General features: G+C 40.8%; 1 protein-coding gene across 1 annotated transcript in view; it reads right to left on the bottom strand.

Moving 5' to 3' along the window:
* Positions 1-24,695, bottom strand: part of ECT2L (epithelial cell transforming 2 like) — a 57,412-nt gene that overhangs the window by 14,775 nt on the left and 17,942 nt on the right. The window contains exons 4-15 of the mRNA XM_036413457.2: positions 24,441-24,693; positions 23,423-23,573; positions 22,158-22,296; positions 20,291-20,459; positions 16,802-16,930; positions 13,071-13,163; positions 10,971-11,153; positions 8,456-8,559; positions 6,909-7,034; positions 5,776-5,862; positions 2,658-2,872; positions 964-1,111 (exon numbers count right to left, since the gene is read on the bottom strand). Coding sequence (XP_036269350.1) covers positions 964-1,111; positions 2,658-2,872; positions 5,776-5,862; positions 6,909-7,034; positions 8,456-8,559; positions 10,971-11,153; positions 13,071-13,163; positions 16,802-16,930; positions 20,291-20,459; positions 22,158-22,296; positions 23,423-23,573; positions 24,441-24,693 — 1,797 coding nt within the window. The remainder of the gene's footprint in view (positions 1-963; positions 1,112-2,657; positions 2,873-5,775; positions 5,863-6,908; positions 7,035-8,455; positions 8,560-10,970; positions 11,154-13,070; positions 13,164-16,801; positions 16,931-20,290; positions 20,460-22,157; positions 22,297-23,422; positions 23,574-24,440; positions 24,694-24,695) is intronic.

Here is a 24,695-nt window from a genome sequence, read left to right as displayed (position 1 = left end):
CCAGTAATGCTAATTCCTAGAAATTAAATAAATACTGACTGATTTCAGTAATAGTAGTAGCTAACAGTTATTGAGTACTTAAATGCACACCCTATTTTAATGAGCCAGATATCATTATTATTCACTATAAAAAATTGGCAATTCTTGTCTTTGTAGTCAGTTCTATGAAATTGCCTTATTCGTGCAATTTTCACCCAATACATAATTAGTATGTCTAGCAGTGTTAAACTCTCTGGGCAGGGTGGAGGGGTACCATAAAGGGAGGTGCCCAAGGTCAGGAAACGGCCCCCGGGGGCTCAGTGCAGCCAGGGGGACACAGCCGAAGCGGCCACTGGTGGAAGTATGCCCCATGTCACAAGGTAGCCTCTTCGGCTGCACTTCTGATACAAATTGAGGAGGGAAGAAAGGGGTCTTACTGCCATTAGAAAAGATCCCAACCAGAACAGCTATTGATGCAGAGGGAAGTGAATATTCCTGCTCAGCTACATACGGCACAAGTCACAATGCACTTTCTAAGAAATGTACGACAAAGAAATTCCTTATGCATAGTGAAATTTCACAAATTGAGTAGCCTTACCCTAAGAAACACGGACCATTAATTCCTTTTCTTCATAAGACAGCCACCTTTGTCAAGGTCACACAGGTCTGTGGGGGCAGAGTGGGACTGGAGCTCACAGGCTCCACTGTCTCTAACAGGTAAACATTTCCCTGTAAGTGACCCACAGGATAGCTGCAGCTAACAAAAGTCTGGCAATCTGCATGAGGATTAGTTCAGTCCAACAACTAGTTTCTGGGTCCTGCTGTGTGAAGCACTGTGCTAGCCTCTCGTGATACAAAATTAAATGTCCGGTCCTTGTCCTCAGCGTGGGTCCGGAAACCAAGTCTTTGTTCTTTGGATTGCACACAACACTACCTTTCAAGTTCAGGTCTCATAAAGGCCTGGATGGTAACTCAATCATTTACCTTTTCAATGGTTTTCAGAACAACGGGGTAATTGTTGAAGAAATTGGTATATGTGTTCAGCTGGCTCCCAAACTTTAAGAATATTTCTCCCACACAGTGAGCTGGGCCCCATTCCTGTAGTCTGTCTCTCAGGTTATCTAGAAACTGCCTGTAAGACGGAAAAGCATGACCATGAAATATTGGCCAGTGATAACCTATAAACTTAACAAATGAATCAGATGTCATTAGTGCAGCCTGCTTCAGCCTACTCATGTATGGCTGGGCATACTTTTGTGATAATACAGATTGGACAGGACAAGGGGAGCTGGGAAGTGAGGAACTAGGTTGTCTGTGGGGGGATCACACCTCCTCACCTTAATCCCTTGAGGCTGAACCCCATGCTGGCCTCCATAGGCTGCCCCTGACTCTCCCATTCCCACATGGCCAGCCATGCAGGCAAGAAGGTTTCTTACAGTCCCCAGAGCAGAGTGCTCGATTCATTTTAAATGGACATAACCTTCCCTCAGGCCATTTCCCCTGGATCTAAGGTTGTCCTTCATTCAGCCATCACAGGCCTTGAAAACAGAACAAGCCTCATTCAACCTCTTTATTTTGTAGGAGTTGGGTTGAGGGAAGGCAAGGAACTTGGTCCCAGTCACCTGGAACAAGCATGTCAAACTCGCAGCCCAACCTATACTAGTATAACAGTATGTAAGAAACGTTTTAATAAAATTTTCATAACTTAACTTTTACAATATCCTGTTATACATAATTATTAATAACGAGCTACAATGTTCGCTAATGACTGGTTACTATCATCATGTTGCATTCATTTCCCTATGTGCCTTATGCACAGGCGCACCATTTCTCTCTACTAATACAAGTAGCAAATATTTTAGCAACCGATTGCCACATCATTAGTCTTATACTGACTTGTTTGGTGTGCACAATAGGAAATATTTTATTTTTGGAGAATGAGAAAAATAGGTTTATTTGTGTTACACTTATTAATTTGTGCAGTTATTCAGTGTCTGGTAAGTTAATGATCAAAAAATATATTAATTTTTATTAAAATGTTCTATTATTTTATGTTATTGATTACTCATTTATTTTAGTCCTTTGTATTCAGCATGTCTCTATCGAAATACACCTATGTTTCTATGAAAATTGAAGCTTTTGTTTTTTTGCGGCCCACATAGACTTAAACCTTGGTTATCTGCCCGTGTTAGCCTTTGAGGTTGACATGCTTGATCTGGAAGGTTACTGGCAGAGAACCACAAGCTTAGTTTGTCTTTACCACAGATCAAATGATCACTTCCTCTGTGTCCTATTTCATACTTCAAAACATCTACTGTTGTTAACCTGACCATGGGTTCTCTAAGCAAAGAATCCTAGTAACTTAGTCCCTTCACATCCTTCGGTTCCTTTCCCATTGCTCAACTAAACATGCTGTCTTGTCTTTTGCATGAACAATATGTTGAAGACAGAACTGCCTGGCACTGACCTGCACTCCTAGTACCAAGGGTTTGAACTGAGGCAGGGATCAGCCCCTGGGAATCATCACTACCGGTTGCAGCCAGGTGGCAAAAATCCTCTCTCTTCTGTGCAATGATCAGGGTCCCCAGGAGAGGCAGAGACTGCCTGAGCCTCTGTGCAGGTAAGTGTGGGTTGCTCCCACCGCATAGTATTTCAGAAAATATGTATTCAGGAATTACCTGTTGAGACTTAAAACCTGCAGGATATCAGAGAAAATGATCTGGAGGTTTGCAGCACTCAGAATTGCTCTGTTTGAGGCCAGCGCTGCTTTTAGTGGTGCGACGTAAACATCTCTCACAATTTCCAGCATCTGCACGTATTTTCTCTCACTCTGTAAGAGTTCCCCTGCAACTCTAGTTCGCTTGGCAGACCAGTCCGTCTGGCGCTTTCTTTCCTGAAGAAAAGCATTAAGAACTCAGAGAAAGCAGAGTGATTCTTTCCAGGAGTATAGCCCCCAAAAGCCTGAAAGTGGAGGGAGACAGAGCAATGGAAGTACCAGCAGGCGGGCAGTCACTCTGAGATGGCCCTGGCTGCTCTGTGACACGCTGGGTTGGTTGAAGGGAATCTTTATAGGGGACTATGGAGGACCTCGCCGAACATCGCTTGTCCCTAGTATCGCCAAATAGCCCCTCACACTGGGCCAGTGTGATGCTGTGGTAGAGATGGGACTTGACTCTTGGATCCTGAGAGGGCAGAGGGAGACTTTACTTTTCTCAGTCTGTCCTTTGAATACATGGTGTGTCCTGTGCTGGCTGCTGGCTGTACAGGATGAGAAGGCACCGTGGTGGGTGAGGAGGTCTTTGGGTTGCCCGTTTTTATTTGTGTGTGTTTCCCCCCCACCCCCACCCCGTAGTGTTTTTTTTATTGATTATCCTGCAGACAGGAGTCCTGAAATGAGCTAGCCCTCTCATTAACAAATAATTTACTATCTATGGGCACGTAATGAAATATGGACACTCATGCTCTTCTTTCAGTATTTAGGGAAAAGCACCTACCCTGGGAACTGTGAGCCCATCTCCCCTGGGTAGCTAGGTTGCCAAATGTCCTGTTTCCTCTATTTCAACGTCTTGTTTTATTTTCTTAATGCAGAGGGAAGAGTCATACACTGGTGTAAAGAAATTCCACACCCTATTATTATGTGTGCTATGTTTGTATTTGGAGAAATTAGTTTGCATTCCTGAGAATAGGTCATTCTTTTCCTTTTATCTGTACTTTTCAAAAGTTTCAAAATGAGCCGCACCTTTACAAAAGAAAATAATTATAATATTTAAATTTTAAAAATGTGGTGGGCATGTATTTGAGCCTAGAGTGATTAATTCTCTTAGAACACAGTTTCTTCTTTCCCCTCCAACCCTAAGTATACCCCAAGCCCCAAATCAAATGACAGGAGTAAAGCCTAGTGCCACACGAGGTTCACTCAAAACAAGTCAACCAGATGTTTATAAACTAAAATCAAAATGGAAAAGTAACAAGAGAAAAATTAGAAAACTCTCTGTTTGCAATACTATAAACACACAGTTCTTAGCTAATTTTATCTTTCAAACACATGGTCTGTAAATAATGCCTATTTATATAGATCTATCTAATGAGTTAAAAAATACAACTGCTTCCCACTTGAGGATTGGCTTGCAGCCCATATTATATTTTTATGTGTCTTTGCATATTTTTTATTCATTGGGGCCATCCAACGTTTATAATGATTTTGACTTAAGGTTTCAGGTGTCCAACTTTTTGTTGTCTTAAGACTGTTGTCAGGTATCTATTTCCCAGTCATACTCTCTGAGGGCAAGTGAGGGCTGCGGTCTGCACTGCTGTAGGTGTACCCACCCAGGTGATGTCCGCTGAAAAACAGCCTTGGGGCTGAGGTCAAGGCCATGAGATTCAAGTTTCTCTCTGCCAGCTGCTGTTGTTTTTTTAGTTTTAGAGGACGTTTGTTAAAGCTGGGGACAGAGAAACCAGAAAGGGCCGGGAACATGAGCCTCGACTGTGCTGCTTTGGTGCACCAAGAAGTCAGAGGGAAAAGCAGACTTGGGGACAGGCTCCGGGGGGTTCCTGGGATGAACTGCTGCTTCTGTTGCTGTCCTGGTTGCAAACTTCAGGGGTCCCTGAGAGTTTAGGAGATGCGTGCCTGTGGGGAAAGAAGTTGGGGGCGGGGGGCAGGGGGAAACGTGGGTCTACTCCTGGGAGGGAGGGCATGCTCAGGGACCTTTGTTTTGGGAGGTTTTAAAGGCTGGGTATTTAGGGGAGGATCTCAATAGAATATTCATCAGCTTTGTGCTCATGTACCAAAATGAGGCTTATTCTCTTAACTTCATCTGTCCTTGGATATGGTTGGCAAATGTCTGCCAATTATTTAATCTCAGTGAAGTCATTTAAGTCTTCTAACTTCAGTTCCTCGTTTACAAAAATGTGGTTACTAATATCTGTGTTAGAGGATCTCGAGAATGAAATAGGATGGTACGTGTGGACATGTGTTGAAGAAAAGCAAAACAGCACGCATAGCTGTGTACTGGGACAGGACAGACTAAGGCTCTGCTGTACTGCAGCCTCCTCTGAGCACTACCGTTCTGGCCTGAGAGACGAAGCCCTAAACGCTGTACTGATGCTACTCAGCATTTAAAGTCAGACCGTGAATTGGTGGGTAGGATAAACTAAACCTTTTTGTGCCTGTGTTGTTCCTTTAACTGCCGTTCCTGTGTCATGTTAGTTAGAAACGCAAAGAGTGGCAGAGGTGGCTTTTGCTCCCAAGATGTGATACCTCCATCTCCTCGACTCGACTTCATTTCAGACCAGAAAATATTCAAAGAAAAACTACTGCCCTAACCGGCTTGGCTCAATGGATAGAGCATTGGTCCTGGGACTGAAGGGTCCCAGTTCAATCCGGTTAAGGACACATACCTCAGTTGCAGGCTTGATCCCCATTTGTGGGACCTGTGTGAGAGGCAACCAATCAATGTATACCTCTCATATCAATGTTTCTCTCTCACTAACAAATAAGTAAAAATGTAAAAAAGAAAAGAAAAATCTACTGACTGGATTCCCCCAATTACATTTGAGAGCTTTCCCTCCACCCCCACAACCCCCTTGACATATTTTTACTTTGTTCTTGAAACTTCCAAGAAAAAAGAACTAACCAGAATAAAGGTGAAAGTAGTTGAGTGTTGTTGTTGTAGGGTGTGTGTGTGTGTTTGTGTGTGTGTGTGTGTGTGTGTGTGTGTGTGTGTGTGTTTGGGGGGGGGGGGAGAGCCTCAGGAGAAAAACAGGTGGAAAAATTTTATTATGTAATAATTGGCTTACCAGCTGAACCAGCACCTCAAAATTGGGATCATTTTTGCCGAGACTTGGTTTTGTGTCCTGAGGACTGTCTTCCAGAACATTTCTTTCCTGAGGATTCAATGCAGACTTGATTACACGGAGACAGGTCTGAACGTTGGCACTGTGGCCCTGCCTTCAGCCCTAACTGCAGCGTTCTGAGTCAGTGAATCGGCGGCACTGGACAAAATCGGTGCCTCTCTTAGAGCAAATGTGATGTAAAAAATAAAAACCCTTTAGCTTCCTTTGTTCCTTTGCACTGCATTACACATGAGAGTAAATTCCGGGCAGCTCCCTTCCCCCCCCCACCCCCTCCCCCCCTCCGAGAGCTGGTGGAGAGAGACTGCTGCTCAGAAGCTCCTCACAGGCAGGGGGTCCCACATGGTCCGGCAGGCCTCTGCCTCAGCTCTGCTCTGTCCCCTGTCAGTCCAAGGCACACGGGTACCAGACTTTTATTAAGATGCCCAAAGTCTACTCCAGTACCAGGCTCCATGGGGGGGCTGTGATCATGCAAGATAGGTAGATGATTTTCTCTGGGCATAAAATGGTTCTAAAATGACATTTTTACAGAAATCAGCTCTTTGGCAATGCAATTTTCAGTGTTTTCTGAATCCTGATTATTTCACTTAATCAAGAAAGTATGGGTTCTGAATATTGTACTGACAGAATTATTGCTTTTTGCCTGAAGTACTAGCTTCAACCCCACTTTTCTCTTATGGAATTGAATCTCAACTAAGAAAAGAAGAACAATTCTTAGTTTCATACACACACACACACACACACACACACACACACACACACTGTCCTGGGCTGCAAATGAAAAAAAAAATATTTATGTTATCTTGGGACTCAACTGAAAAAGAGGCAAAATGCAAATGTTTGACTTTTCCTCCCTGACCAAAGGATATTCCAGTTAATGTGGTGCAGCTGATGCTTGTACTAGTAAGTGGCTTAAATGTCACTCATGATCCTACAAATACCTTTTCAAGAAAATAAAGTTCTTCGAGGAAATGCCCAATTGGAAGACAATAATTATTATTATTGTCTATGAATTTCTCAAGCACATGTGTCTAACTCTACAGCAAAGCAATGGCATAAAAATGCAGCAATAACTTTACCTTCATGAATAAATTGAAGGCTGCCTTTGGGTCAGATTTTGTCAGAATAACATTCTCTTCCAAATCTTTGCTCTTTTCACTACATTTCTTCAACAGAAAATACGACAAAAATTCCAGAGGTTTGTCCTGAAAAATCCACACCCCATCCCCCCAAAATTCATATTTAATGCATTCATTGGAAATATAGGTCAACAAAAGTACAGTAGAAAAGGGGACATATTTTTTTTAGTAGCGTTTTCAGTTTTTGTAATGTGTAAGTCCAGAAAACAAAGTAATGGTTATTCACATAGAGTCAGTAAATGGGACTTCTGAGTTCATCACATATTCCAGTTACCATGTATACTGTTGGTTCTCAACCAGTTGTCACCATTCAGTTAGGTTGCCTAGGTCTCATGATATGGGTCTTAATATCGTCAGAACCAAAGTGGCCCCTAACGGCTTCTTGGCCAGATGAGGAAGGGACAGGAGGGATCTTGTCTTTCAGGAGAAAGAAGGCTTGAGAGAGGAGCTACAGCGGCTGAATTACTGGGAAAAACACTCAAGTTTGGTTCCCTCTCAGGCTATAGTTTGAGCACCATCGAAATGATATCATACCAGGTTACTTTTAAAGAATGAGGTGGCAGTAAGTACACTGAACCTACACCACACGCATTTAGTAAATTGTTATTTCGGGAGACAGTGCAGGATCTCTCAAAGCCTCAGGGTTATCCCTGTGACTATCCCTGATCATTTTATTGACAAAGCTCACCGAGGCCTTCAGCACTGGGCTGCCCCTGGGTTGGCTAGAGTGCTGGGAGGTGGGACTGCTGAGGAGGCAAATCATGGCCGCCTGCAGCCTCTCAGACTTCATGGTGGACAGCTAACCTGGGGACACCTGGTGGCTACCCAGGAAGCCAAAGTGAAAAACCAAAACAGACACATGAGAGATAATGAAAACACGCAAAGACAACCTTAAGTCTACCCACAAAGTTGATTTACTGCAGTGGAAGAGAAGATCTGAGAATCTCTCCTTTGAAAACTAAAGACCTGAAAGAGCATCCGGTGTGTTACTGTCATCCCTAGTCCCCATCATACTCTCCACTTCCCCAGCCGGGCTGCTTACTGCACTTTCCTGTCACTTGGAAGATCTGTTCTTTTGTGTTCGTGTTCCTTCTTATCTAGCCTTTTTACTCTTTCATATTCTTAATTGTTTTAACTATTGAATAATGTTTGTGTGAAATATAAAGCCACTCATGTGTTTTTTAAATAAGTCATTTCTGACTGAAATTAATCACAAGACAGAAAACAGTGCACCACGGAGTCAACTTGTAAATAATCTAGATTTTACTATTTGCCTATTTTGTGTACCTAATAGATCTTGGGCCCAGAATCTCTCAGTAGCTGTTTTTACAAACAGATGTAATTTTTCTAAGGAATTGCACCCCTGGGTGGATATACAAATTAAACAATAAATAAACACAAACTAAAAATTTATTTAAGTGTTAGGGTTTTTGTAGTATGCTTTCTTTAAAAACAACAACAACAACAACAAAAAACACTAAACTTACAGGATTTTCTTTTGAAAGCTCCACCAATCCATCTGCCAGAACTTGTGCAATTTCTTCGTTATTCAGAATGTCAGTCATACTCATGGTGTCAAACATAAACTGTCCTGTAAATATAAAGCCATCTGCACTGTAATTAATTTATGTAAGAGATGTGATCAAGAAGAACATACAGTTGTTTTATAGTGGATAAAAATGCAAAGAATAAAAATTAAAATTCTATTATGCCATGAGGATTATCTTCCATGATAAAATATAAAACAAGTAAAAGCAACTAAATGTCCAGCCCATAAAAAGTACCCACCCTGCCAAAACCAGTTTGGCTCAATGGTAGAGCTTCGGCCTGCGGACTGAAAGGTCCCAGGTTCGATTCTGGTCAAGAGCATGTACCTGGGTTGCGGGCACATCCCCAGTAGGGAGTGTGCAAGAGGCAGCTGATCGATGATTCTCTCTCATCGATGTTTCTAACTCTCTATTCCTCTCTCTTCCTCTCTGTAAAAAATCAATAAAATATATAATAATAAAAAAAAAGTACACACCCTGACAAAGCTGATCTTGAATAAAATCTATAAATTAAACAATAAGGAAAGAACACATAAAAATGAACCTTGTAAGTTTAAATTTTTTTTATTGATTTCAGAGAGAAAGGAAGAGGGAGAGATAGAAACATCAATGTGAGAGAGAATCATTGATTGCCTGCCTTCTGTGGGCGCCCACTGGGGAACAAGCCTGCAACCCAGGCATGTGCTCTGACCTGGAACTGAACTGTGATTCATAGGTCAACACTCAACCACTGAACCACACCAGCCAGGAAAAAGTTTAAAATGTAGAATCATAATCCCACCAAAGATTCCTCCATCTTCCCCTTTATCTTTGCACTCAAATACATAAAGATTTTAAGCTCACAGAAAATAATATACTAACATACATACACAAATATCTTTTACATTTAAAAATATTTTAGACAACTTGAATTTAATATGAAAAGAGTTACCTTCTATTCTACTTCTTATTGCTTACATATATCATCAAAAATACTTCTATATTTAAAGAGGTAATCTTTCTATCTTTATGTATAGTTTTTATATCAAGGAAATACCAGGAAAAATAATTTCTCCCTATTTATTATTTAATAACTATTTGAAAATATTGGTTGAACATCTACTAAATGTGGTAGTTAGAGCCAAGAAGACAAATCCCTGTTTTGGAGGCATTTATGTAAAGATATATACTGAAAATATGTTGTATATTGACATAAAATATCTGTATACTTACTTGTGTTTCCTTCTCTGGCATAGACAGTAACTATATAAATAGATGTTAAATAAGGAGGAGTGCTAGGGAAGGGAAGAAAGAAAATAGGATACATATGTCTAAGACTTGATTTATAGGGTGTTTTATTTAGTCAGATGGGAAGACAAGGGAAAGCAAAATAGGTAAAGATGGAGGAAAATTCATTTACCCATATGATAAAAAACTATTTTAGAGAATGGACCAATTTTGCCCAGCCAGTGTTTCTCAGTGGTTGAGCATCGACCTATGAACCAGGAGATCACGGTTCAATTCCTGGTCAGTGCACATGCCCAGGTTGTGGGCTTGATCCCCTAGAGAAAGGCGTGCAGGAGGCAGCCGATAAGTTATTTAAAGCCAAAACCAGTTTGGCTCAGTGGATAGAAGGTCAGCCTGCAGACTGAAAGGTCCCAGGTTCGATTTCGATCATGTACCTTGGTTGTGGGCACATCCCCAATGGGGGATGTGCAGGAGGCAGCTGATCGATGTTTCTCTCTCATCGATGTTTCTAATTCTCTCTCCCTCTCTCTTTCTCTCTGTAAAGAATCAATAAAAATATATCTTTTTAAAAAAGTAATTTAAAGAATGGATTGATTTAAGTGAAGATCCAGTTGACATAGGACATTGTTTCCAAAAGCCTCTATTGTGATCATTTGTTCATGGATATGGGACAGAAATGAGAGATTCAATAATGCCCAATAAGTTCCACAGAAGGCCATGGAACCCATCACCCAATTATACATTTTAAGTAAAAAAAAAAAAAAAATAGAACACAATTACAGGACAATTTAAGTAATGAGTGCTGTGGTTTAAGAGTTGTTTAGCTTTGAGAGCAAATAGCAATAGGAATAGGACAGAGTTGGATGGCTGAGCAAATAGAGAATTGTGTCTAGGTAAATAATTGACTGACACAGGATTAATAACACGGTAAAATCTGAAACCAGCAACTAGCTTCAGCATTTTGAAGATGACTATATTCATCTTTATATTTAATATTTATTAAGGTTTAATATTTATTTATGTTTATCAGAGAATATTTAATGTTTGTTAAATAATATTTAATGTTTATTAAATACTATTTAGTACTTAGTAAATAGTATTTAATACTTATTCTTAGTGGATATTTGTTATATTTGAAGGAAGATATGAAAAACAATGGAATAAAGCAGTACTGAAGATGCTTAGGAGTCAACTAAACATCAGCAACAGGAGTAGCAAGAACTCTCACCTATTATCCTGCCACTGACGTTCTTCTGCAGCTCCTTGAAGAGAGGTCTGAACTGTTTCCGCACTGACTTTACGGTGTCTTCCAGGAAGTCCGTGAGGCTGGACCACGCCTGCAGCTTTGGTTCGCTGAAGTAGATGGAGGGGGGCGCCCTTTCCCGCTGTCGCCCCAGCCAGTCACTGAGAACTGACATTATTTTCTCCTGTTATTATTGCAGACGTAAGCTTGGGTGAAACAATCCTACTTCTTGTTTATAACCGTGTTTATATCAAGTTTATTACCCTTCCTCATTACAAAACTAAGATAGTCTGCTTTCAGAGATACAATTAGAAACTCAAAAAGACTACAATGAGCCCTAATCAGTTTGGCTCAGTGGATAGAGCATCAGCCTTCGGACTGAGGGTCCTGGGTTCGATTCTGGTCAAGGGCATGTACCTTGGTTGCAGGCACATCCCTGAGAAGGGGTGTGCAAGAGGCAGCTGATTGATATTTCTCTTTGATTGATGTTTCTAACTCTCTATCCCTCTTCCTTCCCCTCTGTAAAAAAATCAATAAAATATATATTTTTTAAAGACTACAATGAATAATAGCGAACACCTATCTATTCTTTGATAGATAAGGTTGTCATTACGTTTGACATTAAAAATTAAATAGCTGCTGGATTTGTGCATCGGGAAGTGAAGTAGGCATCTAAGTAAGAATATACTGTTTTATGTTTATATCCTCAAAATGAAAATACAGAGAAATCTACTCTGCCTGGCTTCCCCATCATGCCATCCAAAGTCCTCTGTGTCATAGCCAACCCTGTATCTTTCTTTCAAGCTCTATCTCTATCTCTGCACGACTCTAGTGGGTGCTTATACACGTTTCTCTCCTTGAAAACCAGAGTCGAAGGATACAATGCCATGTTAAATTTTATTTTCTTTCCTGAATAGACTTGTTTGACTCTCCTCCCATTATGTTTATTGATAAACATGTGAAAAATCTATATAACAGTTCTTCTAGTCGACAAACTCATTAGTCAACAGAGCCAAATATCAACAGTACAATGATTGACATTTCTTTTTGAGAGTCAAATTTTTTAAACTTAAACTTCTTCTAAAGCCACTTCTTCAAAATAGACTCACCCAGACCGTGGTATTTTGTGGAAGAGCCACACTCAAGGGGCCAAAGAGCCACATGTGTTTGCTGACCACAGTTCTAGATGGAGAATAGAAATAGTAGGGGAAAGAAGATGAACAGGAGGAAGAGGAGACCGAGGAGCAGAAAAGAAGAAAACTTGTTCTGTGAACGACAGTGTCTGCACCCTGCTCTGCTCTGCTAGGCAGATTCCTCTCTCCCCGGGGCCAAATATGTTATCATAATATAAACTACAGTTAACAAGTGACTTCTATTACAAAACTCTACCAAGTCAATGTGCTTTCTGTTACATCATTTCCCGTACAAGTTCCCCAATTATGGCAGCTTTCCCATCTTCAAAGGCCCCAGGCATTTGGGACCAGAGTGCAAATGCTTTATATATAGTTTCTGCATCACCCCAAGCCTTCTTTGATAAGAGGCAGGGAATGTAAAAGGGGAGAATGATAAGCAAGCAAAGCAATTTGGTTCTCCTGTTGGTCAGCCAATGATATGTTTTGATCCAATATCTTCAGCTTTCATATCTAAATGAATATTACACATTTTTGTGTGTATAATATCATTGACTGTTTTTCTTCTCAGATAATGTTACACCAATGAAACCTGAGCAAGCCCCTTCTTAATTATCTCTGTTCATTTTTTCAAATGAAACCATATCAATTGTATTTACTAAAAAACTATTCTTTGTACTTGTTATTTCTCTAGATCAGCAACTAAACATGCTTGCTTCACTGTTAAAGATGATGTTTTCAACTGAGTTTTATAAATGATGGCTTGAAGCAAATATTTGCAAAAAATAATCCTCTTCTAAGCAAATGACTGAGTGCTGGGAAATGACAGTGTCAGAGAAGGAATGCAAGACAGTGGTTGGCTTCAGCCAGAACGAGTGTCCGTCAGAAGTGCTTCATCTTTGGTGATCCCCAAGTTAGTGTGTGGGCATGATGGCCCGTTCCCAAATACACTCACTGTGCTGGTAGGAGCCAGTTGCAATCCCAGCTGGGGCGGTAAAGCACGTGCCGGTTAGCTGAGACAGCTGGGAAAGAACTTCTATTCCTGCCTCTGCACAGAAACACTTCCATTAGTTTACTCACAGGTTTTGCCAGGCAACAGTTAAGTGTTACCGAAGAGCGCTAATGAGCTGGCCAGGAAAAGCTATAGCAGCTCTTGTTCTCAATTCAGATCCCTTGCGGAATAGTTTATCAGCCTATTACAGTCCACCCCGAATAGCTGAAGTCCAAACACTTCATATATGAGGACTGCACAACAGGGTGGAAAAGAGGGCATGGGGTCTGATCTGGGGCTTATTTTCAATCTGGAATACTCAGGCCACAGACAGAAAGTCCGAGTGTATTTTCTAAAATAGTGTGACACCAGGGAAAAGTCTCATTGTAAAGGGACAGATTTAAAACTGTTAAACACAGAATGGATACAATGATTAAAATTTAGCACCGCATTAATTTCACTCCTTCAGTGCCCTGTATAGACTGAAGTATGCTCATTATCTTCATTGCTTTATGGTTCGACAGGGTTTATTACACATATCAAAATTTATCTAATTGTACATTTAAATACTGTATATCAATTATACCTTAACAAAGCTGTTTTAAAATTTTAACAATGCTCCCAAAAAATGAAATTTGGTGTTTGGGTAACTGGGCGAATGACAATATCTTAATTGAGGAATCCTGGGGAGGAGGAGGTCTGGTCTAAACAGGTAACCAAGAGTTTGTTTTAGATGTGCTAACTTTGAAAAGCTAGTAGAAATGCACAATATGAAGATGTCAAGTGGGAGCTAGATATGAGTCTACAGCTCAGAGATATTGGATCTGGAAGCATATATTTGGGAGTGTCCAGCATATATACTGAGTTTAGAGTCCTGGGAATAGATGAGACTGCCTAGGAAACAGGTGTAGTCATGGAAAAGGAGAGCCCGGATCCAGCCTGGGCACATGTAAGGGTCTTGCTGAGGAGAATGAGAAGGTGTGGCTGAGGCAGGCAGGGGGACAACAAGCAGAGTGTGGTACTAGGGAAATCAAGAGAAGGAGAGTTTCAGGAATGTCCATCTGCATCAAGTGCTGCTAAGAAGTCAAAGCAAAGTGAGGATGGAGAAGGAACCACTGGATTTGGGCATGTGGAAGTCATTTATTTTCTTTCTAAAGCAATTTCAGTAGAGATAGAGAGAGACCACTTGTAGGAGCTTGAGGAGTGAGTGACAGGTAAGGAAGGTAGAGGCAATCAGCATAGAACAATGATTCTCAAAGTGTGGCTTGGATCAGCAGCAGCAGCAGCAGCACCTGAAAATTCTCAGGCCCCGACCCAGACCTACAGAATCAGACATGGTAGGGTGGGCCCAGCAATGTGTATTTTAACAAGACCTTTAAAAGGTTAAAAAAACGCACTAACGTTTGAGAACCACTGGTATACTCAATTCAAAATGTGGTGAGGAAAAGTTTATGATCTCTCCTTCCTTTTTCTTTCTTTCTTTTTTTTTTTTTTTTTTGAGGGGGGGGGCGACAGGAGCTACTACAGGTGTTGCTGATTTAAAATGAATGATCTAATAATGATCTAATGAGGTTACGTGAGAAGATTGAAGCTTGGAAGAGAAGTCAGAAGGTGAAAGGCGGTGGGATACAGAGTCTAAACGGAAGAGTGGAACTTTGATATGAACAGGGGTGCTTATTCCATTGTCAACAGAGGGCAAGACAGAGAATGAAGGTAAGAGGGAAGTGGCGGTGGATTTGGTGTTGGGAGGGAAATTAGGGGGTTTTCTTAGGGAATTCAAAGGTGAGGTCAGCAACTGAGAGCGTGTTGGAAAGCTTGACTAGGGAGGAGAAGGGATGTAATAAATAGTCATCTCCAAGAGCAGAAAAATGAATTTACCAGGAAATGTGGTAGGATTGCTTTTCAGTGCAGCAATCCCATTGGATATTTTTGTCATTAAGTAAAGTTAGATCTATATGAACAGTTGTGTCCCTTTATCCAACAATCTTCAGCTGTCTCAGTGCAAGCAGGCATAGATTTTGCAGATGGCTGTGTTTTAACAGCACTGGGATTTAGCCAAATGGTGGGGATTTCGCCAGGAAAAAGACAAAGGGGTTCAGAGTCTTTGCAAGAGAGTAATATAATAATAAACCATTAGGTCCAAGCATGGAAGCATAGTGATGGAGAGTGAAAGTGTGGGAGTGTGGATTGGAGGTCTTCAGGCAAAAAAATTGATAGAGTGGGAATACTTGGAGAGTGAAAATGTGGGAATATGATTTGGAAGTGGGACTCAGAGAGACATATGCTTAAACTCCAAGATATCACAGGTGACACAGCTACGAGGGATTGGTGGGAAAGATGTTTTTGGACTGAGAAGCCAGGGTCTTCTGATTGAACCAGGATCTTAATGGTTCATCCAAGTGGAAATTACATTTGACAAGAAGTTTAGGGATAGTTTTAGGGCCCAGCATAGTGATGGAAAATCTAGTGTTTGAGTGCCATTAAATTTCATTTGAGACAGTTTTTATGTCACAAAACTATTGTTCTTTTCCTCTTTTGCCTTTGTTGTCTGCCTTTCAATAGTATATTTTCCTGCACCCTTTTTTCTCCTTCTACTCCAATGAGAAAATTGGCTTTGTTCTCTTTATAAAAAAAAGGTAATACTAGTTTATTACAGAAAGTATAGGCAAATAAGATAAAAGAAAAGATGTAGAGTCTATTAATATTTTGCTATATTTCCACATAGATTTTTCTATGCATAGTTGAAATTATATATTTCTAATAACTGTAAACATTTTGTACAATAATTTATATTTCATTTTTTTAAACCCCTTCCCATCCTTTGGTTTTTATCCTTTCCCCTGGTTGAAGCTTGACAGTGAAATTTGAAAATTTTAAAAACACACAGTTCTCTAAAGAATGGGTAATAAACAGTATGAGAAAATTTAATTTCACATTCCCTCTTCCCTATTCTGCTTGGTAAATAAACAAACCCAGTGCCCATGAATGTAGAGCTTTTATTTAACAGATAACCCGAAAGTAAATTTGATTTAATGTTTTAAAATTTCCCTTCAGGTACTGAAATCAACTTTGATACTAGATAAGCAGGCACTTAAACTTATATCAGCAACCACACTCACCGTCACAAAGCATTTCACTGTGTCCAGTGTTCTAATAGTAGGTATTTATATTGGTATGTATTTGTGTAATTGGAATTTTTGTTAGTTGGGTATTGCACAAGTCCAATAAGGTAAGATGCTACTACCCTAACACTCATGGAGGCTCGCAAACTTGCCTAAGGCTACACAGCTGCAGTGCCCTGAGTGGGGTTCCAGTCCAGGCCCTTGTCACCAAGTTCAGGCTCACGCATCCCAGGTTCAGACACAGCAAGGAAAGCTTTCTCAGGTTGACTGATTACGGTTCCTGTGCTGGTCAGGCCCTTTCCCCTATCGTGTGCATGCTGATTTTACTGTGTTTTCCAGAAGAAATAAAAATAATGTTCCTGGCTGTCTCTTGTCCCTACTGGCTATATTTCTACAGGAACAGGTTACTCTGACTACTAACCCCAATGCCCATTTCCTCTACATCCCTGAGTATATGAAGTATAAAGCAAAAACAAAGAAATAAAGAGTAAGTGTGACAGAATCATTTGAGGGTATGTCACAAATTCAGCAAACATCATAAAGGAGGCATGACCACGACCTTTCAGAACTGACCTGATGCTCCCAGTGGTACGAAGAGGTCCACGTGACCCCCTTCTTCTTCAGGGGCCACGAAGCTTCCTAATTTCTCCCAGAAGTCTCTCACCTCAGGCCTCAATAAATTTTTAATACCAATTCTATAGCCTGAGGGGGGGAAATTGAAAAGCCACATCAATTTGTAACGCTATCATGAACAGAAAGAAACTCCTAGCAGTTTGGAAAAATGGAACCACAATTCAAAAAGCCAACCTCTGCTCCCAAGACCAATATTTGTATGGCACCTCTGCTCCAACGCCATGCCATGTTAAGGCCACCAAAGGTCCCGCTGGACTTCAGCGTGGCCCGGCCTCCTTCCCATTCTGGATTTATTGGACACTGTGCACTCAGTTTAGGATGTTGTGTTTCTGCCTCCACTGTGTAGCCACGTGAGTTACCAGGCTCACAACAGGGTTGAGAATGGATGGCCAGTCAAGTCCTGGAATTTTACAACCAAGTTCCAATAGAAATGTTTCCCACAGTTGTCAATCAAAAAATAACTTGTTCAGCCCTAGCCAGTTTGGCTCAATGAATAGAATAGAACATTGGCCTATGGACCCAAGGGTCCTGAGTTCGATTTCGTCAAGGACACGCACCTTGGTTGCAGGCTCCTCCCTGGCCCGGACTCTGGTTGGGAGGCATGCAGGAGGCAACCAATCAATGTGTTTCTCTCATATCTATATTTCTGTCTTTCCCTCTCTTTTCCACTCTCTCTAAAAGTCAATGGAAAAATATCCTCAGATGAGGATTTAAAAACTTAATTAAAAAAAAAAAATTGTTCCAAGCAGAAGTAGTGTTCCTGGAGGTGGAGCCCCCTCCCTGGGAATCTGTGTGATGACTCAGCTAAAGTGAGTGTGTCTGGACCCATTTCTGAGCCAGTCCTGGAGACTCTGCATTCCTGAACCCCAGAAACATAATGCAAGTCAAGTCACTCACAGGAATCCTGCCGTCTAAATACATAAGGAAAGGTCCTCTTCAGGTGACTGGACTAAGAGACTTCATTCTGTTGTTGTTAAGGCAAAGGCATTTGGGAAAACACCACAGTTATATAGAAGGAAACTTTAGTTTTCTGAGGTATTTTTGTTATTGTTACTATTGCTTTAATAAAAGAAAACAAAGAAAAGGCAGAGTTTGGAAGCTTTTCTCGTCTGGAGAACAAAAGAGCTCAGATCAGGAAACCCCACCAGCCTCTTTTGCTCCAGAGGAGGTGGACCAGCTACCACAGTGTAAACTGGCACTTGCTTCTTCTCCACCATTTAGAGAGGAGCCACCGTGTAATTAATCATAAATTTAAACGCCAAATAGCAGCTGTGCTCTACTTTGGGGGATGTAAAAACTTCATGTGGAACACGACTTGCTTCAGGCACAGGTAAACTAAACAAGAAAAGCCAAAAATAAGGCGAAACTGATCCAAAAGCAGTTAGTTTTTGCTAATAATAAAATTCACTGAAACTATTCCAAGTTGTAGACTTCCAGCCACAGAGATGGTAGTTTGATGGGTGATTCAGGGACTCTGCCATTTAGTGAGATCCTTGCCAACTGAATCCTTGGCCATCTCTCTCCCCTCATCCCACAAAGATGGAAGATTCCAAGTTAGCAAAACTTAAAACAATTCTATTTTAGGTATAAACAAGGAAGGATGCAAGTTATAGTATGAGGGAGAACTAAAAGTTTATTTCTAAAACATTTATCATCTCCTTCCCCCCCAAAAAATGGTAACCATTGAAGTTTTTAAAAGATGGCCCATAACAAGTTAATGATATCAGCCAATCCTTTCCTTTGTGACATAGCCATTGGAAGTATAATGAATATTGTGAGTGCACACCAATGCATAGGTCTTGGTATTTGCTATTATTAAAATTGCTTAGCCGAAACCAGTTTGGGTCAGTGGCTAGACGCACATGTGTCAAACACAAGGCCCGCGGGCCAAATCTGTCCCGCCAGGCCTTGCAATGTGGCCCGCACCGCGCTGTCATCACTGCACTCCGCTGCGTTTCCATCACAATGACAGTTTATGACTGTTCAGTAAACCATTCGGCCCGCGATTTAGGCTGGATTTTAGATTTTGGCCCCTTCTCTGATTGAGTTTGACACCCCTAGGCTAGAGCGTCAGCCTGCAGACTGAAAGGCCCCAGGTTCAATTCTGGTCAAGGGCATGTACCTTGGTTGCGGGAACATCCCCAGTAGGGGGTGTGCAGGAGACAGCTGGTGGATGTTTCTCTCTCATCCATGTTTCTAACTTTCTATCCCTCTCTCTTCCTTTCTGTAAAAAATCAATAAAACATTTAAAAATAAAAAATAAATTGCTTAACTTTTATCAAACTTAAAACTTTTGTTCATCAAGTGATATAAAGAACAGAGTAAAAGGTGACTTACAAAATGGGAGAAAATATTTGCAAGTTATATATCTGATAAGAGGTTAATATTCAGACTATTTAAGAATGCCTACAAGTCAATAATAAAAAATCAAAAACCAAATTAAAAAATGGGCAAAGGCTTGAATAGACATTTCTCTAAAGAAGTTATACAAGTGATCAATAAGCATATGAAAAGATGCTCAACATCAGCAGAGAAATGCAAATCAAAGCCACAATAGATATTATCTCATTCCCATGAGGATGGCTACTATGAAGGAAAAAAAATTAAAATTAAAAAAACACAGAAAATAACAAGTGTTGGTGAGGCTGTAAAGAAATTCAAACCCTTGTACACTGATGATGGAATTGTAAAGCGGTGTAGCCACTATGAAAAACAGCATAACGTTTTCTCAAAAAATTATAAAATAAAACTACCATATAATCCAACAAACTCTTCTGGGTATATATAAAGGAATCAAAAACAGGATCTCTAAGGTATATTTGCGTACTTATATTCTTAACAGCACTATTCACTACAGCCAAAAGGTGGATGCAACCCAAGTGTTCATCAATGCAAGAATAAACAAAATGTGGTATATAGTTACAGTAGAATATTATTCAGCCTTTAAAAAAGAAAGAAAATCTTGTTACATGCAACAGTATGGATGAATCTTGAGGACATTATGTTAAATGAAACAGCCAGACATAAGAAGTCATATATTATCAATATATGATTCCAATTATATGAGATATCTGAAATGCTCATAGGAACAGGAAGTTGGATAGTAATGCCCGGGGGAGGGAAAGGGAGTGTTGTTTAATGGTGTAATGGTTAAGTTTACCTGTCACTTTCCCCAGAAATTCGGCCACGCATTAATCTGGGTGTGTTTGTGAGGGTGATTTGGGGTGACATTAACATCTGAATAGACAGACTGAGTAAAGCAGATTCCCTAGTGGGCCTCATTAAATCAGGGGAAGGCCTGATTGCTCTGAGCTGGGTTATCAACCTTCTCTACAAATTGGAATTTCAATGGTACTCTGCAGGTCATATGCTGCCTGGGACAAATACCACACCAGTGTAAAGTGGGTTGTTCTTTCCAGCCCATCTTACCTTGGAGTAAATTGATTTCCCTGCTATCTCCATCGCTGAATATCCCCATGCTCTGTGCCTTCTGCCCACCCAGGGCTTTATCTGTGAGATACAGCAAGCTCTCCAAGGTCATGCCATTGTGTTCGTACACCACAGAAATGACACCTGCCCTAACACTGTCCACCACCATCTAGAAAATAAAACTGAAGCTGTAGGAACCAAAGCCCATCACTTTATAGCTAATGCAAGGAATTGAATGAATTTGTAATCTGTGATTTGTAAAGACATTTTTTTAGAAATTATGGAAAGAGAAGGATAGGCTTTCTCCTTCACTGCAGTTTTAAAAAATCATTTTTTTCTAACTATAAAAGAAAATTATATACATTTGTAGCTCTAGCACTCAGAAATAAATTCTATTAAGTTATTTTCTTCCACGCATACACAGAGACATATATATATAACTTTTAAAAAATAATAAAATTGAGATCATTCAATTTTGCAACGGACCTCTTAAGTTTTTGTTTTCTTCTAAGTTATGAATTAAAAAAAAAAAAAACAGAGAGGAAGGGAGAGGGATAGATAGAAATGTGGATGAGTGAGAAATATTGATCAGCTGCCTCCTGCACGCCCCCTACTGGAGATCAAGCAGGTAACCTGAGCATGTGCCCTGACCAGGTATGGAACAGTGACCTCTTTGATCCTAGGTCAACGCTCAACAATTGAGCCACACTGGCCAGGCTGAATTTTTTAATTATAAATATTTGCTATTTAAATAAAAATTTAAAACGCTGTTCTTTGAATTCAACAAATGAATAACCTTTTCATTGTGATTAAGTTTTATTAGGAGCAGGCAGGCCAAAAAGTCATTGAAGTCATTGATTTTTCTTTCTCAAACCTCATGCCACTTTCTGGAGGTCACAATTCAACAGAATAGAGAATTACTTCATGGTAACGTCTATTTTTTAATCCAAACCTCCCCCCTTTATATTGATAATCAAATAAGTAATTATGACAGTCTTTTATAAAGAAGACAAATAGGAGAATGGACTTACTTTATTCCCACTTATTCACCCATACCCTGTCACCATTAATCCTCTGTGCCCAGCATGATGCACTTTTAAACAATTAAGGAAACTATCTGTGGCCCATGTGGAGCTCAAAACTCTGACCTTGTTCCCATGTGAACACGCTAAGCGAGCCACTGTGAATGATCGAGGTCAATTTGATCTAGATGCTCAGATGCCCAGAGATAGAACTGATTTCATATCTTTAAAACAAACATTTTGTTGTAAATAGAAATTTTGTTGAAAAACTTTAAGTAGGCCAATGGATATAACCTACTAAATGTTATTGCTTACATATGTCCTGTGTGTGTATTAATGTATTGTATATGTGTACTTCCTTTATTTTTCTTATTCATATTAAAATTAAAATATATCACTTCATTATAGGAAGAGCATATTTAATTTAAGGACACCCTCATCAAATAGATTGCAAAATTGGATTTCTGACATTTTTTTTTTTTTGAGAGATGGTAGGTACATGATATTATTAAATTCCTTGGTATTCCAAAGAAGTTTTAAAATAATCTGTAATAACCTTGCTCTTTTGTGGTTTAAGTGCAACAAACTCAATTCAATAAGAATTTATTGGATATCTACTAACACAGGCAGTTTAGGCTCTTTAAAAAATAATTTTAATTTATGGTTATCTTTACTGCTTCTCATTTTTAAAACTGTTTTGGGCCCGTAAATTCCCACTTAGATCAGACCAATTTTCTTTTAGATGAATCATTATCACACACATGGTGGCCAAAGGATTGCCATACAATTTCTAACGTCAGTGAAAACCCTTAATTCCGGAAAGACCTGGCCTTCCAGCCCTGTACCTCATACGCAGGAATCTGAGATGATATTAATATGAAGTGTGTCTGGAAAGCATCCGAAGGGCTGTCGTCGTTTTTTAAAACCCCACGCCAATTTTCCCTTGAGAATGAAGGGTAGGAATGTCTTCCAAAAGCATTACTTCTGTAGGGGGAAGGGGGAAAAAGGGAAGTTCTCATTTTCTCTCTCTTAAAAAATATATATATTTTTTAATGTTTATTGATTTCTAGAGAGAGGAAGGGAGAGAGAGAAACATTGCATGAGCCCTGTCCGGGGTTGAATCCGCAACTCTAGGTGTGTGCCACGCCGGGAACTTGAACCTGCCATCCCTTGGGGTGGGAATGATGCTCCAACCAGCTAAGCCACCCTGGCCAGGGCTCCTTTTCTCTTAGTGTGATTTTGATAGTATGTTCTCTGTGGTCGCCAGCTCTATTGCATACAGGGCAAGTGGCCTCAGTGCTTCCGTTTCTCCCTGTAGTTTGGGAACAAAAGCAAATATGTCTCCTGGGCAGGCAGGGCCAGAGCTGCTCTCTAGGCCGCCCCTCCTCCGTCTGTGGGAGACCAGGAAGCTCTCCTGCAGCTTAGCTTCCGTGGGGCTCTGAAAGCGAAGGTGGGGACTTACTTAGAGGTTCGAGGGGACATTTTGAAAAGGGGCATCTGGGAGATTTTATATTTCCTTAATCATCCAGGCCTCATGGTGTTCCCAGTGATGTCTCCCTTCTCTCCAGTCACTCCCACCCCTACATTACCACCGGAATATGCTTCAGCCCTACAACACACACACACACACACACACACACACACACACACACACACACACACATACACAGAAAATATACTATATCCACCATGTGGCCTCTTTATAGAAAGCATGCTAAAGACCACTGTTACCCTAGCCAATTTGGCTCAGTGAATAGAGCGGCCCCTGGACTGAATGGTCCTGGGTTCAAATCCAGACAAAGGCATGTACCCGAGTTGCAGGCTCGATCCCAGGCCCCCATCAGGGCGTGTGCCGGAGGCAACCAATGGGTGTGTTTCTCTAGTATCAATGTTTCTCTCTTTGTGTCTCTCCCCCTCCCTTCCACTCTCTAAAAATCAATGGGAAAACATCAGGTGAGAATTAACAACAACAACAAAAGACAACTGTTCTTGCTATATCAAAGGATAAGAGCCATATAATGGTGAGAGATCCTGCATGTTAGCTAGATTATTCTAGAACTGGTATCAGGGGATGGTCCTGAGCAGCTCGAGTAGGTGGAGGTTTGCTTACCGCTTGGGCAAAGCAAGCTGTTTCTCCAAAGCTTCCTGTAATCCCACTCGGCCCCTCACAGTGTGGGGGAGACGGGGTTGGCATCGGGATTTGAACGATCTGGAGCAGCGTGTTCCGCTCACCCAGGGGGGTCGCACTCGGAATAACTCCTCTGAAAAACAAACAGCAGCCGGCTTGGCTGTTGATTGCACGCTTCTCCCAGCCAAGGCTCCATAGATAAAGGCATCAAAAATAAAGCCGTCCCAGGGCAGTGTTCCAAACGGCAATCATTATAACCACTTTTATGGACTCTGTTTGGATTTCTTATCCTGTCAGCACTGTGGCTGCAAGTTCCCAGTCGTTTGAGGTCAAGAAACAAAGCTCAGAGAACAAGCAACTCTTTTTCTTGTGGAAGCCAGTTAATTTATAGGCCTCTATCCATTTCTGCCTTTCTTCTGAGCTTCCAGCAATTTCTCATTTGTGACAATCTCACAGAGGGTGAATCAAGAAAAAGCAAAAAACAGCAGAACTCAAGTCAGCTTTGTCCATTAACTTTACACAGAAATCAGAAGGCTTAGCTGAACGTGTGTCCTGTCCCAGCTCCCTTTCCACTTAAAAAAAAAACAAACAAAAAAAAACCATTCTATCATTCTTCCTTTGTTCATTCCCTTTTCATTTCTTCGCCCTTTTCAACAATCCAAATTCTTCTGATCTGTCCTGAAACTATTTATTTGCTTTTGCCTGTGTTTGTACTTCTCTCTCCTCCTTATCTTTGGTCTTATTAACTAAAAGAAAAACTAGGATAGCAATCGAGGTGCTGATAACTGACCTTATATAATCCATCTGAAATCTTTTTGGCTTATTCATGAACTTGAAATAGAGTGAGGAGAAAAAGAGCTTGTTCTGAACATACTTCAGAGAATGCCATCCACATGCTGTTCCAGAAAGACAGCGCTATCCTCCTCTGTGGCAAGTTGTATGTAAGCCCATTGGTTTCTACAACACTTGGTTATGTTGTGAAGTTTTAAACGCTACTCACTCTTACGCAGTGCAATCTCCCCCCAAATTAGTTTCCTTAGGCACTTTTCTCTGTGTCTCTCCTGTAGCTCCTCGTCACCTGCTTTGGGTTCATTCAGGGTCCCATAAACAGCAGCAGCTTCCCTAGGTGTCAGCCAGTCTAAGCTGCACACACAAGCAATGTAATGGTGCTTCCAAGCTCCGTACTCATGATCTGTTGGCGAATAGGGCAAAAACCACCCCAGCTTGATGCATTTGGGCATCCATATGCAATCCT

Source organism: Pipistrellus kuhlii, unplaced genomic scaffold (genome assembly GCF_014108245.1).
Source record: "Pipistrellus kuhlii isolate mPipKuh1 unplaced genomic scaffold, mPipKuh1.p scaffold_m20_p_5, whole genome shotgun sequence".
Classification (NCBI taxonomy): Eukaryota; Metazoa; Chordata; class Mammalia; order Chiroptera; family Vespertilionidae; genus Pipistrellus; species Pipistrellus kuhlii.
Note: the sequence above shows the minus strand (reverse complement) of the source record. Positions and strands in the feature narration are given on the sequence as shown.